Genomic DNA, 14,377 nt, shown 5'->3' with positions numbered 1-14,377 from the left:
AATATTTTGCAATGATTTTGAAGTTACGAGTTTAATATGTGCTTGTCCAAAAAAAAAAAAAAAGAAAGCTCAAGTACCAGCTTGTTCAATAAAATTTCTGAAAACGTCTAATTTCAAAGTAAAATCTGTTTAAAGACGAAGGGGTACTAGAAACTAAGCAGTTTAAATCATGCACCAGCCCAACAAGAAAAATGGGCCTTCTCAATTTCAAAATCTTTTGCACGTAGAAAGAACTACGGGAAATAGAAAGAACCATTCTTCCTTATAATCCGCTTTTGTGAAATGACGAACGATCATTGCAGTTTCTTTCTATGTAGCTTCTTTCCTTGAATGAAACCGTATTCTCTCTTCTAACAAAAGGCTTGCATAGTCCCTCAGCAAATAATGTAATATGCCAAGAAAGTTAGAATAGTCAATAAGATTTTGTGTTCGTTTCATTTGATTTTCTACTATTCTTCATATTTTCTGGATTCCTTTGTCAGCTTGTGCTTACCTAGCCTGTCAATGAGGTATTAACGTTGCTTGATGTACTTCATTTCTGTCCTTCGTAACCTTGAGCTCTGAAGAAGCGCACATCCTTTTTTCGCAGTTACAGTAATGTAGTCATAATGATTTATTACTACTGCAGACGTTTGCCACAGTGACAGAATTACATTGCGGTGTTGTCATACATGCGTTACACCGGATACCAAGCCCTTTTCTTCAATTTCTTTTTTTTTTTTTTTGTATTTCAGGTACATTAAATGTACCATATTATCCGATACCAAAGCATGATGTAAAGTGAACTGTCTTGGTAAGGAGCAAGCAGAGTTTGAATATAGTAGTTTCAAAATCAGCCTGATTTTCGGCAGGACCTTGAACCAAAATGAAATTGAAAACGTCCGAGGCAACAGTTTTATATATTAATTATACCATCAAGTGGTATACAGCTTTTTGTTCTCAGTCTAACAAAATATTACTTACGAATGTTTGGATCATGATCACTTCAGTATGGTTATCACATACGATATAAAATACAACACACGACATTGAACCCGTGAAATAAAATGATGTACGTATATGGATAGTATATAAAATGAAGGTAAGAGATATTCAGTAGAGACCACTCCCACATAATACTAAAAAGCTTATGTTAATAAGATGCATCGCAGCAGTTTCCTAACTGCCGTTAATGTATAATTAATTATTTCGACATAAAAGATGGTATATTTATTGCCAGCAAAACGAGGATAATGCAGAATGCTACTGAAATACTCGTTGCGTGGGTAATGATAACAGTAGAGCCACCGCTGTCAAGCGTTGTTAAATTATAGCCATTAGCAGCTGCTCCAATGCCTATTTGTAATCCTAGCATATCATGCACTACATATGCGCTCCTTAATACTGTCTGTCCCAAGATCCAGCCTCTTCCTACCGACGCTACAAACGAGTCAGAAATTGGAGCCAGCCCAAATAAACATGTCTTGGCTGTATCGATCGAATCCGTATCTTGTGGTAAAGCTAATTCCTTTAATGGAACACGTATCACAACAGGAGATGTTGAAAAATCACTGATAGACGTGGAGAACTGGAAATCAAACCAGATATCTTGGCTGAGAAAGTCAGAGCAGTTAACTTGGTAGGCTTGCACAGTTCCTTCATTCAATGCAAGAGGTTTGTAGTTAGACGTTATAGTTCTCAGTAATGAGACAACTGTATCTTCAGCAAGATATGATAGAGTGGTGCCTGTGTCCAATATAACCGGTTGAATATCGTTGAACTGAGATTCATAAAGTTTTGTACCGTCAGATAAATAGCTAAGTACGGCTTGGCCCGCGACAGTCCAATATTTGTACAGTTTGCTACTGTTGCTGTTTCGAAACGAGCGACCTATATTCGCTTTGCCTGTTGTTGAATCGTAGTTGACCACTGGTAAGAAGCGTATTCCACCCATCAGTCGATCTGTCTCATAACCACCCAAAACAATCTCTCCTGTATATCCATAATTGCCTTGTTTGTTCAAATAAATGGAGAAAACTGGCTCATCGATTACTTTATTTTTTACGAGGTTTGTTATGAATGTTTCCTCGTTAGGATTTCTCAGCAGTCCTTGAAAACCGAGACCAAGAATACCGCTCGCCTTGTCTGTTGAATTAGTACCAGAACTAAAAAACCCTTTGGCTGATGTTACTAGCCCTAATGCTTGGTTAGAGGAAGTAAAGCTGTTGATAGTAAGTGTATCATAGGCTGCAATTCCTACTGCAGAGCCACTTCCGTATTGAACCTCAAATGCTTGTTTGGTTTGTTTCAACGAAGAAGAATCTTTTTCGATAAACAGTGAATGAGGACACATAGATTTCGTACATTGAGACGACGGCACCCATACGTCTGAACTTATAAATTCAACATGTTGGTCATACAAGGTATAAGTAATCAGCATACAATACAATTATTTTAAGTACCTTCCTGTATCCAAAGTAACATTAAAGAATTGCGGTGGTGTCCCTATACCGATTTCTATCAGATATTCTCTAGCATTCGCATTGTATAATGGTACAGAAGGTATATAAGCTCTTTTGGAAAAATGTTGGTTTTGTATGTGATATTGCTGTATAGGTATTATGAGTAGACGACCTTGAACTTCAATTGAACAAAAGAACAACACAAAGGTAAATAAGATTACAGATTTCATCTTAGAATTGAAAAGAAAAAACAAATTAACAAAATCAGAGGTACAGGCGTTGAGCATGGAATCAACTACTTATTAATCCTCAACATGCTAAATGCTATATTAAGTAATTGTTTTTTTTTACAGTTTTTTAGTAGAGTAATCCACTTAGTGTAACTATATGAAGGTCAAATGCTATGAATAGCTATCTTTGAGTTATGGTCGTAAATACATATGCTGGGGGGGGGCAAGAACAGAGCTATTGTAAAAACTAATGATTGTTGAGCTAAACTCTTAGAACTGCTAAGGGAGAAATTTCACTCGAGTTTTAATGATAGCTTGACTGTTATAGCCGTATCTTGACATTTTATCTTCCACCATTACATCGAAACGAAATTTTGATGCAAAAAAGAACGCCGCGTGTCTGTGCGCTTTTGGATGTATGAACTATTCAAATCCAATATTTCGTTTGACAAAGCTTGCATAATAGTGGATAAAGACACTAAAAGGATACATAAGAGACAGAAAAGAAGAAGAGACATGAATAGTTCTTCTACAAAAGCTGCTGATGATATTAACATTTGGCTTTCAATATGGTTTAGATTGTTTCTTCTTTAATTATTGCTTGTTCTACAAGTCAGTTTTCATGTTAAATATAGCGCGAAAAAAGAAAGGCACTGTGATTTTGTATAAAAGTACAATATGGGAATAAATATGTAAATTGGTTAAAGTTGTTGGGTTATTTCATGAGCAATTGAGGTATCTATGAATGAATCGGATACTTCTATGTTTGATCCAACTTGAACATCTTTGCTTGCCTCCAATTTATTCTTTGGTAATAACCAGACAATCTTATGTATAAATGGCTTCAGTTTCTTCACAATATTCTCGCCATCATCCATTTCCCAACCGCCTTCAATATGAATGAAAGGTTCAATGTGCCTGACGATATGAACTTTACCCTCTTCCTCTGAGCAATAAAGAATCTTGCGTTTGTCGAAGCTGCCTTGTTTGAGATTAGCTTTTAATAAACTGTCAATGTTCGACTTTTCTTCTTCAGAATTGACATGTACAATAATATAAATATCGTATATATAAGATAATCCTGCAAGAAGCTTCAAATTGTTTTCTTTAAAACCATAAATAGGCGTGGTAACGTCAGGTGAAGGATTCCACAATATGGTCTAAACAAAGAATAGCACTTTAAGCTTAGTATCAAAGAGTGACATAAAAATCATTGGGGCAACCAGAAAATATAGCGAAAATTTACATTCTTAAGAGATATTGTCATCTTCTTTCTATTTTTTCTAACCTTTGATTTCAGGTTATTTAACCATTTGCTTCCCCATGTACTATCCTGCCCTACTGCCTAAAATTTGTTGAAGAAAGCTGCCTTAGCCCGTGTTAACAATCCTACTTAACAACGCTTCCATACCTGTTCTTGCTGTTGAGAGAGATTTTGTCTACTTTGCGAACTTTCTGTACCTTCATCGTTCTTCCCTATTCTACGCCTCGGAGGAAACTTTTTGACATAATATACAACGAAGCCTATGATAACTGTGGCTATCGAAGAGATGCCTACTAATCGTAAGATCCAAGTTGGAAGTAATCTCGATCGCTTTGCTGATCCTGTCATTACAATTGTATAAAGGTCTTCGTTATGGTGTAGGTTATAAAGAAAAAATAGCTATATCGAATCAGACGTTATAAAAAAAGATAGAAATTCAGAAGTAAAGAAAAGGAAGGTATAAAAAGTTTAAAGAGAAAAAAGAACGCTGCTCGAAAATCATACTCAATGAGATTTTTGAAATTCATCAATGCGGGGTAGATTTCAATTTTTCACATGTTAAACAGCAGTGTGCACGCAGAGCCATTTAATCATTGGCCAAAGTTGAACTAGCCACAGGTTCAGGCACAAGTATAATTCAGCATCACTGCAACTGGAATGACTCAACGTGTGACAGCTACGCGGTGTCCTTAAACTCCAGAAAGGGAAGTCTTACCAAAGAAATGGTTGCCTTACAGCTTATATCCATGTTGAGTATATAAATTCTGTAGTGTGCTTCTAATTCAGGAATTTTCATTTCCTTACGAACGATATCTTCTCTCAACTGAGCTGACAGGTTCTTTAACAGTTAGCCAATCACTGTCCTCCTTCGTTATCAACGTCCTTTCTTACGAACGGTATTGTGCCATATAAAGCCATCAGCATGTTTCTTTTTTGATTTCAGTCGTCGGACGGCGTTTAAATTTATTCACAGTGATGACTGCTTCTTAGTTTTGCATTTCCAAAACAAAAATAAAAAATTTGACAGAAGCAGATCTCCTTAACTGCGATTCATAAGTAGAATTTATGATGGAGGAACGAACGCAAAAAGCGCACGTTCCAAAAAAAGCCGGCAAAAAAGTAGAGCGCAAAAAAGCGAATAAGTTTAGCAATGCAAAAAAGTCCAGCAACCCTAAGGCTTTCACCTTTCAAAGTGCAGGCAGAGCAGAAAAGACAGTGCGCAGAAACTTTGATATTGGTGAGAAGAAGCTTCATGTTCCCTTAGTTGATCGTACACCTCTAGAATCACCTCCAGTAGTAGTTGCAGTTGTTGGACCACCTGGAGTAAGTTAATCTCCATTTCGAACTGAAGCCTCAAATAGAAGGACATGGACACTTATAATCATCAATTTTTTGTAGACCGGTAAATCGACACTTATTAGATCTTTGGTAAAGCGGTATACAAAGCACAATTTGAATGAGATAAAGGGACCCATTACCGTTGTCAGCGGTAAAAAAAGACGTTTGACCTTCATTGAATGCAACAACGACATGAACTCCATGATCGATGTTGCTAAAATCGCAGATCTAGTCCTACTGATGATCGATGCTAGTTTCGGTTTTGAAATGGTAAACCCCTAAATATTACTATGAAAGATATTTTTATAGATTTTCAGTGTATTAATGTATACTTAAATTTGTGCAGGAAACATTCGAATTCCTCAATGTTTTACAATCTCACGGTTTTCCTAAAGTGATGGGTATTCTCACTCATTTGGATAAATTTCGCAACAACAAAACACTGAAAACTACGAAGAAGAGATTAAAAAATCGTTTTTGGACTGAAATCTATCAAGGTGCTAAACTGTTTTACCTCTCTGGCATTATCAACGGCCGATACCCCAATCTAGAAATTCAAAACCTATCCCGTTTCATATCTGTCATGAAGTTTAGACCTTTGATTTGGCGTAATACTCATCCTTACGTGGTGGCTGATCGTATAGAAGATTTGACAGATCCAGAATTATTGCATAGAAAACCTACATGCGATCGTACCGTCACTTTATACGGTTATTTACGTGGTACCAATCTCAAACCTAATATGCGTGTGCATATTCCTGGTGCAGGTGACCACTATTTAGCTGACGTCTCAGTTTTACCCGATCCTTGTCCTTTACCTGACAAGGAAAGAAAACGTTTGGATGAAAAGCATAAGCTTATCTATGCTCCTATGTCCGACGTAGGAGGCGTCATGTATGATAAAGATGCAGTTTATATTAATGTACCTGGCCATTTTACGAAAAAATCAGCCTATGCGCCATCAGAATTACAAGAAGGCGAAGAAGCTGATAAAGAAGAGAATACTCCTCAGGGAACCGGAGAAAAGTTGGTCATGGATCTGCAGGATGCGCAAGACACACTAGCGTCTCAGTTAGAGGATGCTGAGTTACGTATTTTCTCTGGCTCAGCTCCAGTAAGAGCCGCAGATGTGAAGGAATCTTTAGAAGAAGACGATAATGGCAGAACGCGTCGACGAGCTGTTTTCGCTAATGAAGATGCGGAAGATGATGATATGAATGTGGATGATGACGACGAAGATGACGACGAAGAAGATGAAGAGAACGATATGATGGAAGAAGATACTGACGATGAGGATGAGGAACATGCACCTCGACGAGGAAAGGCCCTGAGTAAATTTGATACGAGAAATATTCCCAAGAAAGGGGAAAAAGACGATAAAAATGATGAAGAGGAACCAGCATTTGAATTCGCCGAAAGTGACAGTGATTTAGGAGCTGAAGATGATGATAATGAAGAAGATATGGTGTTTATTGATGGCCATCGAAAAAGAAGTGCAGAAGAGGAAGAAGAACTTGCAGGCGAGCTTCGTTGGAAAGCCAATCTGAAAGAAAAAGCCAGTGAAATGTTCGCTAATCGTCGACGTACCAACTTGATGTCACTCATTTATGATAGTCCCGATCTTAGTCCGGAAGACATTATTAACGGCAATTATAATGACAACGCTGATAATGATGAAGGGAATACAGACGAGGATGAAGACGAAGAGTTCTTCAAATTGAAACGAGAAAACGAAAATGTCAAGAAAGAAATAATCGACTCTAGTCGTGATCCTTTAGATCCCGAAGATTTGGAAGATTGGGATGATGAAGACGTATTAGATTCCATTCGAAACCGTTTTATTACAGGTGATATTGACGCAGCTAATGGAGAAAGTGCGTTCCCCCCGGAAGAAGACGAAATTGAAGGCGATTTTGAAGATTTGGAAGCTGGCGAAAACGAAGTTGAGGAAGAACCAAATGACGAGGAAGAGACTTCATCTAGCAAGAAAAGGGATAAAGAAGGCATGATTCGTGATCCTGTTGCTGTTGAACGTGAAAGACTCGCCAAACGCAAAGAACAGTTACGAAGGAAATTCGAAGAAGAATATGGTGATGATGATGAAGGGCCAAAGATGGACTTCTATGAACAAAAGAAGTCAGAGATTGAGCAACAGCTCGAAATCAACCGTGCTGAATTCGAAAATGATGATCCTCAAACAAGAGCCATGGTTGAAGGTTACCGTCCTGGTAGTTATGTTCGTATTTTACTCAAGGATATGCCTTGCGAATTTGTGGAAAATTTTAATCCTACCTACCCTATTCTTATTGGCGGTTTACTGACGAGTGAAGACCAATTTGGTTGGGTTCAAGTGAGAATCAAGCGTCATCGTTGGTTCCCCAAGACACTGAAAACAAATGATCCTCTTATCTTTTCAATGGGTTGGAGACGTTTCCAAACGATTCCTATCTATTCCCTTAATGATGGTACACGTAATCGTATGCTCAAGTATACACCTGAACATATGCACTGTTTGGCTACTTTTTATGGTCCGGTGCATACTCCTAATACAGGTTTTTGTGCTGTTCAAAACGTTGCTGATAATAAGAGCGTGTCATTCCGTATCAGTGCAACAGGTGTCGTTGTAGATATTAGTCAGTCTGCAGAAATTGTCAAGAAGCTCAAGCTTACTGGTTACCCCACTAAAGTGTATAGGAATACTGCTTTCATTAAGGATATGTTCACTTCCGCTCTGGAAGTGGCAAAGTTCGAAGGTGCCAATATCCGTACTGTTTCTGGCATTCGTGGTCAAGTCAAGAAGGCCTTGCCTAAACCAGAAGGTCACTTCCGTGCTACCTTCGAAGATAAGGTCCTTATGAGCGATATTGTGTTCTTAAGAGCATGGTATCCTGTCAAACCTCGAAAGTTCTACAATCCTGTCACATCATTACTACTATCTTCCAAAAAGTGGCAAGGTATGCGTACAACGGGCCAAGTTAGAAAAGAAAACGACCTTCATGCGCCTCAGAGAGTGGATTCTATCTATAAGCCTGTTGAAAGAAAGGAGCGCCGTTTCAATCCCCTTAAGGTGCCTAAATCTCTACAAGCTGAACTACCATTCGCCAACAAACCGAAAAATGCAACGAAGAGTAAGAAGGCTTCTTATCTTGCTAAACGTGCTGTTATTCTAGAGCCAGAAGAGAAAAAGATCGTGACCCTAATGCAACAATTGAACACCCTTCGTAATGAAAAGGATCGTAAGCGTAAGTTAAAGAATAATGAACGACGTGAGGCATTGGAACAGAAGCGTGCAAAGATTGCTGCCGAGAACGAAATCAAGACCAAACAGCGCCGTAAAGAATTTTTCAAAAAAGAACAACAGAAGGCGTCCAAAGCCAGTAGTTAAATCAGATCCCCCTCCCCTCTTCTACTACCATCTATTAGATTCTAGCATGTTATTTTTCTTATTCAACTTTTGTATATTATTGCTTTTTATAAACGTCTTATTATTTAACGTCTCTTATCGACCGCAAATTAGTAAGGTTTTTATGTATTTGTTATATTTTGTAATTCTGCCTTTTTTTTCCATCGATTTTTGCAGTCTGATCTAATAGGGAAAAAACCGGGCACAAATGCATGAACAATAATAGATGCAGAAAGTGACAAGTTCTGACTCAACTGAAAGCTTAAATGTCGCTTGCATTTAGATAAGCTTTGTACAGCCCAAAAAATATGTATTGATTATTTTTGAGACTCGTATACAGCCATACATTCCCATATGCGGTAGCTGCATCTGTAGATTATGTCTTTTTCTGAAAGGAATTTGGGGGCGTGTTTGAACAAAGGATGTCATTCTATCGCTTCTATCCCAGTAGATCAGTCTACTGAGGCAGAAGCTATTCGCAAGAACGATAGTACATATGAACTGTATATTGTTATTTCGAAGTACACATAGTTAAATGTCTGGTCACTGTACAGCGTACCTGATTGAGTAAAGCTCTCAGCACGTTGATGGTATAGATAGCGGATTAAACATTCAACCAATGATAGTATTTACCTTTAATATAAAAAAAAAATTTTGACAATGGGAAACCCAATCTTTCCCGATCGGAACTACCCATCTTGCATTTTTTTCATTGTCAGAAAACGAAAAGAAGTCTCATTTTTTGGCCTATTTAATGACCAAACAGGTTCAGGAGCATATGTTCTTGTTGGTTTTCTCCATCTTCGAATTAGAATGTCTGCTTTTGAAAAAGGTACTCTCACAGTTGTCCTCGGTGCTCAGTGGGGTGATGAGGGTAAAGGTAAGTTATCCGATATCCTTTGCGGTGAAGCTGAGATTTGTGCTCGTTGTGCTGTATGTTGACAATTTTGAAAGTTTAAATGATACACGGCAAAAGATTCTTTAAGACTCATAGTTTTTTGATCCGCTTTTGAATAGGGTGGTAATAACGCCGGCCATACCATCGTTGTCAACGATACCAAGTATGATTTTCATATGCTACCCTCTGGTAAGTTTTGGTATTTTTGCTAGATTGTCAGTTTTTGACAGATACTTACAAATTTTTGACAGGCTTGGTTAATCCCAACTGTGTTGCCTTGATTGGTAATGGTGTCGTTATTCATTTACCTTCATTCTTCGAGGAAAAGGCCAAGATTGAAGCTAAAGGTAGTGTACCTCTCTTTAATGAAGGGGAAGAGAATAATAAAGGAAAGCCAGAGAGACTAAAATTTAAATTCGGGTGGAATTAACATTAGGTCTCAACTGTGATGGTCGTCTTCTTGTCTCCGACCGTGCCCACCTCGTTTTTGATTTCCACCAAAAGGTTGACGGCCTCAAAGAAGTTGAATTAGGTCGTGGTAGTATTGGTACCACCGGTAAGGGTATTGGTCCCACTTACTCTTCTAAGGCTTCTCGTTCTGGTATTCGTGTTCATCATCTTTTTGAATTCGAGGAATTCTCTGCTCGTTTCAGAACTATGGTTGAAAACAGACGCAAGCGTTATGGTAATTTTGAATATGATGTCGAAGCCGAACTTGTACGTTATAAGGAGTTGGCCGAACGTATCAGGCCCTATGTTATCGATACTATCCCTTACATTCACAACGCTTTGAAGGAAGGCAAGCGTATCCTTGTTGAAGGTGCCAATGCTTTAATGCTCGATCTCGATTTCGGTACTTACCCCTTTGTCACCTCTTCTAGCACTGCTATCGGTGGTGTCTGTACTGGTCTTGGTGTCCCTCCTAAGACAATTGGTAATGTCATTGGTGTTCTTAAGGCATATACCACACGTGTTGGTGGTGGCCCTTTCCCTACTGAACAATTAAATGAAGTCGGCGAACATCTTCAAACTGTTGGCTTCGAAGTTGGTGTCACTACTGGCCGTAAGCGTCGTTGCGGTTGGTTAGATTTAGTCGTTGCTAAATATTCTACTCTTATCAACGGTTACACTAGCTTCAACTTGACCAAGCTTGACATTCTCGATCAGCTCCCCACAATTAAGGTTGCCGTCGCCTATAAGTTGAATGGTAAGAGGTTAGAATCCTTCCCTGCCGATCTTGATCTTCTCGATAAGATTGAAGTTGAATATGTCGACCTTCCTGGCTGGCAAACCGATATTAGCAAATGCACTAAGTACGAAGATCTCCCCGAAAACGCCAAGAAGTACATTGCTTTCATTGAAAAGGAAACTGGTGTTCCTGTTGAATGGATTGGCGTTGGTCCCGGAAGAGACTCCATGATCCGTAAAGCCATCTAATTCAAACCGAATATTTTAGAATTTTTAACAACTTAAGTACAAGGATATGTCGTCATTGTATCCTTTTTGCACATAGATCATTACGCCCTTATTAGATATGAATTGTTTTCTCTCATATTACCAATAAATCACGCTTTGTTTTTGATGATATCCTTTAAATCTATTTCGAGGCCAATTTAAGTGCACAAATTGACTATTAACAAAAGCATAACATCTGCATCAGCAGAAAGAATGAATTTTGTGAGATTACAGTTATTAAAGATCTAGTCGTGAGGGTCGAATTTCCTTTCTTCATTTGGAAAATTAAAACTGGTTACGGATAAACGATCATTCGGCTGCTACCTCGCGAAAAGCGATGAAGGAAGACAATACTTCCATTGTATTTAGCTTAAAAATTGAGAAGTACCTTACGAAGGATCAATAGCATTCTCACGACTCGATTCTGACCTAAGTCAAAGATTGTACTAGGTTTTATCGGTATCTACACTCTGACAATATATACATAGAAAGGCCAATATGTTTAGTTCTGATTGGGATAGAAGGAAGTACAGTAGTTTTTACGACTTAAAAGCAGTGGAAATCAGTAAATCTAATATCTGAACCATCGATGGCCTCAAAGAATTCTTGCCTGTTGTTTATTCATACATACCCAACAGTAAGAATCAGTGTGCACAACAAAATTTTCTTTAGAAAGGAAAGGATACATCGATTAATCTACGATTAACAAATATTAATCTGATTTTTTTGTAGTAGCATTGATGGAAGAAGCATATGTACATAGTAGAAGGGAGGGCCACACGAAATGTCACTTATCTAGTCAGTGTGGTTAGACAGAAAGGCTATATGTAATGATAATCAATCAATTATTCTCTCTCAATGCTCTCGAAAAGTTCCAACATCAACAAGCAATAACAAATTAAAGTATAGATCAAGACACATTTGCATGGTCAACGCAGATTCAAATAGCGTTAGAGCAAAAATTCATCACTAAGGGAACATGAGCCAAAAAATATTTATACACATTATATGTCTCTATATAATTTGCTAAGTTACTTAAGGAGTACATCTTCCAGTGAAACGAGGGTACAGACAGCAATCACGAACAGTATAACGGTTGAGAAGCCAAGCAAGGAAACGTTCAACACCGAGACCGTAACCACCATGAGGAGTAGTACCATACTTACGTTGATCAGTGTACCAGTAGTAAGGAGTAGGGTCAATACCAGCAGTGCCGTAAGCTTGAAGAAGCTCTTCTCTGTTATCCATTCTCATACTACCACCGACAATTTCACCAACACCAGGCATCAACACATCAACACTTTCAGTCACACGTCTATCAGAAGGATCTTTTTGCATATAGAAAGCCTTGATTTCATGGGGGAAATGAGTGAGGAAAATAGGTCGGCCAATCTTATCAGTCATGGCACGTTCAGGAGCTTCAGGAATATCTTCACCAAACTCGTAGAAAGAGCCATCTTCCTTTTTAATATCATTTTCCTTCAAGTATTTGATGGCATCGGCATATTTCATGCGGAGGAAGGGACGAGAGGGCTTTTGGAAATTAGGGTTCAATTGCTTGACTAACTCAGCAGTCTTTTCGTCGGCTAAGGTACGATCAATAACGAAACAAATGAGGTTTTCAAGATGATCTAATAAATCGTCGAAAGAGATGAACGCCATTTCAGCTTCTAAGTGAGTGTACTCAGACAAATGTCTACGGGTATGAGACTTTTCCGCACGATAGGATTCGGCGACACAAAAGACATCACCAAGAGAAGGAAGACAGGTTTCAAGATAAAGTTGAGATGATTGAGTCAAATAAGCCTAAAGTGCAACCATGAAGAAAATTAGGAATAAGACAACACTACTTCAATTGTTACTCTATACAACTGTTTCCAAAATCTGCTTACATTTTCACCGTAATAGTTGAATGCAAACAAAGTAGAACCACCTTCGACTTGAGTTTGAACCATGCAAGGGGGAGTGACTTCAGTGAAGTGTGCTTGGTCGTAGAAAGCACGGAAGTTCTTGATAACTTCAGCTCTAGCTCTGAGAACGGCAGAGACAGTTTCACCACGGATGACAAGATGACGGTTATCCAAGAGGTAAGAAGGATCAGCATCAGGTGTGACCTTGTTATTGAAAGCATCCTCGCCGCTGGGAGCCTTACCGACTACTTCCCAATAATCAGCAACTAATTCATGATGACCAGGTGCGGTTTTACCCTCAGGAAGTTCGTTAATAACACCATAAACGGTGATAGCGGATTCAACGGTAAGTGTAATAGCATCAAAAGAATGGCACTACAGGTAGCAAAAAAAACTGTTAAAAGCGGCTCCGTACAACTGTCCATATAAAGATTATAGCATTTACCAATTTACCGGTCAAGACACATTGTAAGTAACCGGAACCATCACGCAGAATAATGAACATCATGTCCTTACCTTGGACACGAAGACGATGAACCCAGCCAGAAACTTTGACACGCTTGGTCCTGTTTTGTGTGGCATCACGGATTTTAATCTATATTAGGAGCATTAAACTAACGCATTAGGTACGCTGATACTTTGCTTCATCCTAGATTGTGTATTACCTTCTCGGCAGCGGGAAGACTCTTATCTTCCTCAAGAACAATTGATTTGGCATATTCAAGAGCCTTAGCTTCATCTTCTTGCTTCTTCTTCAAGTCGGCTTCCTGCTTGAGCTTTTGTTCTTCAAGTCGCTTAGCTTTTTTCTTTTGTTCGGCGAGTGTCTTTTTGGCTTTCTTCATTTGTGCGCCAGAGATTTCCTTAAAACCTTCATCGTCCTTCTTAATTTGAATTTTAACGTCTTCACCCTTTACTTCGAGGGCTTTGAGGACAGTTTTGAAAGGAGCATTTTCGGCACCGGTGCCTTGAGCATCACAGCCAGAAACTTCATCGACGTATACGGCTGGAGGTAAAAAAAAGAAACGAAAAGCGCAAGGTATTCAGTCACTCCATAAAAGGCAAACAAAAAAATAAAACCTTTTCTATCAAAAACTTCTTTACTTTCACTGATGCTGAGCTTTTCAGCTGCTTGGGCAATTTCTGAGGCCATTGTGAAATGATGGTCGATAGAATTGGTAGAGCAGTAGAGAATAAATGACAGGAAATTATTGGAAGTGCCTTGGTAAGCCACATTGTGTGTCATTTAAAGTTCAGTGACTGTATTTCCTTAATAGCAAGTATCGCAGCTGAAATGGCCATGATGACTAAGATATTACCACTGCTAAAGAAATACCTCCTTTGGGAAGAATTATCGTGAAGAATGCAATTATGCCGCTTTTTTCTGACATTACAATAAGTTTATTCTTTGGGACAAATTGCTTGGGTTATTGGCACTTTC

The 14,377-nt window shown here is 38.6% G+C and overlaps 5 protein-coding genes across 5 annotated transcripts; 2 read left to right on the top strand and 3 right to left on the bottom strand.

The window, feature by feature from the left end:
* Positions 1–711: 711 nt before the first annotated feature.
* BDF20DRAFT_894171 (aspartic peptidase) lies at positions 712–2,648 on the bottom strand. The gene is made up of 3 exons (XM_053082384.1): positions 2,504–2,648; positions 1,141–2,402; positions 712–1,081 (listed from the first exon to the last, which is right to left on the bottom strand). The coding sequence occupies exons 1-2, from the start codon at positions 2,521–2,523 to the stop codon at positions 1,184–1,186; spliced, it is 1,239 nt and encodes a 412-aa protein (XP_052932497.1). The 5' UTR covers positions 2,524–2,648; the 3' UTR covers positions 712–1,081; positions 1,141–1,183.
* A 724-nt stretch (positions 2,649–3,372) lies between these two features.
* Positions 3,373–4,283, bottom strand: BDF20DRAFT_827316 (uncharacterized protein; the record flags this gene model as incomplete). Its single annotated transcript, XM_053078151.1, has 3 exons — positions 3,373–3,831; positions 3,918–3,941; positions 4,083–4,283. The coding sequence occupies 3 exons, from the start codon at positions 4,281–4,283 to the stop codon at positions 3,373–3,375; spliced, it is 684 nt and encodes a 227-aa protein (XP_052932496.1).
* A 726-nt stretch (positions 4,284–5,009) lies between these two features.
* On the top strand, positions 5,010–8,652 carry BDF20DRAFT_793766 (uncharacterized protein; the record flags this gene model as incomplete). The annotated part of the gene is made up of 3 exons (XM_053076238.1): positions 5,010–5,258; positions 5,334–5,543; positions 5,620–8,652. Coding segments are annotated over 3 exons (3,492 nt in total), but the record flags the coding sequence as incomplete, so codon positions are not given.
* Positions 8,653–9,489: 837 nt separating this feature from the next.
* On the top strand, positions 9,490–11,011 carry BDF20DRAFT_827007 (Adenylosuccinate synthetase; the record flags this gene model as incomplete). Its single annotated transcript, XM_053078130.1, has 4 exons — positions 9,490–9,609; positions 9,694–9,763; positions 9,826–9,924; positions 10,011–11,011. The coding sequence occupies 4 exons, from the start codon at positions 9,490–9,492 to the stop codon at positions 11,009–11,011; spliced, it is 1,290 nt and encodes a 429-aa protein (XP_052932494.1).
* Positions 11,012–11,977: 966 nt separating this feature from the next.
* BDF20DRAFT_894134 (uncharacterized protein) lies at positions 11,978–14,208 on the bottom strand. The gene is made up of 5 exons (XM_053082383.1): positions 14,041–14,208; positions 13,605–13,942; positions 13,385–13,534; positions 12,922–13,314; positions 11,978–12,835 (listed from the first exon to the last, which is right to left on the bottom strand). Exons 1-5 carry the CDS (start codon positions 14,180–14,182, stop codon positions 12,065–12,067), a joined length of 1,794 nt encoding a protein of 597 aa, XP_052932493.1. The 5' UTR covers positions 14,183–14,208; the 3' UTR covers positions 11,978–12,064.
* Between the last annotated feature and the right edge of the window lie 169 nt (positions 14,209–14,377).

The sequence above is a fragment of the Mycotypha africana genome (genome assembly GCF_025528875.1).
Source record: "Mycotypha africana strain NRRL 2978 chromosome Unknown BDF20scaffold_11, whole genome shotgun sequence".
Classification (NCBI taxonomy): Eukaryota; Fungi; Mucoromycota; class Mucoromycetes; order Mucorales; family Mycotyphaceae; genus Mycotypha; species Mycotypha africana.
This window is presented reverse-complemented; position numbering and strand designations above follow the sequence as displayed.

Excerpts from the sequence above, each read along its gene's own strand:
- BDF20DRAFT_894171 (XM_053082384.1), bottom strand. The coding sequence starts at position 2,523 with ATGCGAATGCTAGAGAATAT. Across the intron at positions 2,403-2,503 it reads ATGCGAATGCTAGAGAATAT|CTTGTATGACCAACATGTTG; the intron begins CTGATAGAAATC and ends GATTACTTATAC.
- BDF20DRAFT_894134 (XM_053082383.1), bottom strand. The coding sequence starts at position 14,182 with ATGACACACAATGTGGCTTACCAAGGCACTTCCAATAATTTCCTGTCA. Across the intron at positions 13,535-13,604 it reads GTCTTCCCGCTGCCGAGAAG|ATTAAAATCCGTGATGCCAC; the intron begins GTAATACACAAT and ends CTCCTAATATAG. Across the intron at positions 12,836-12,921 it reads TCAACTATTACGGTGAAAAT|GCTTATTTGACTCAATCATC; the intron begins GTAAGCAGATTT and ends GTTGCACTTTAG.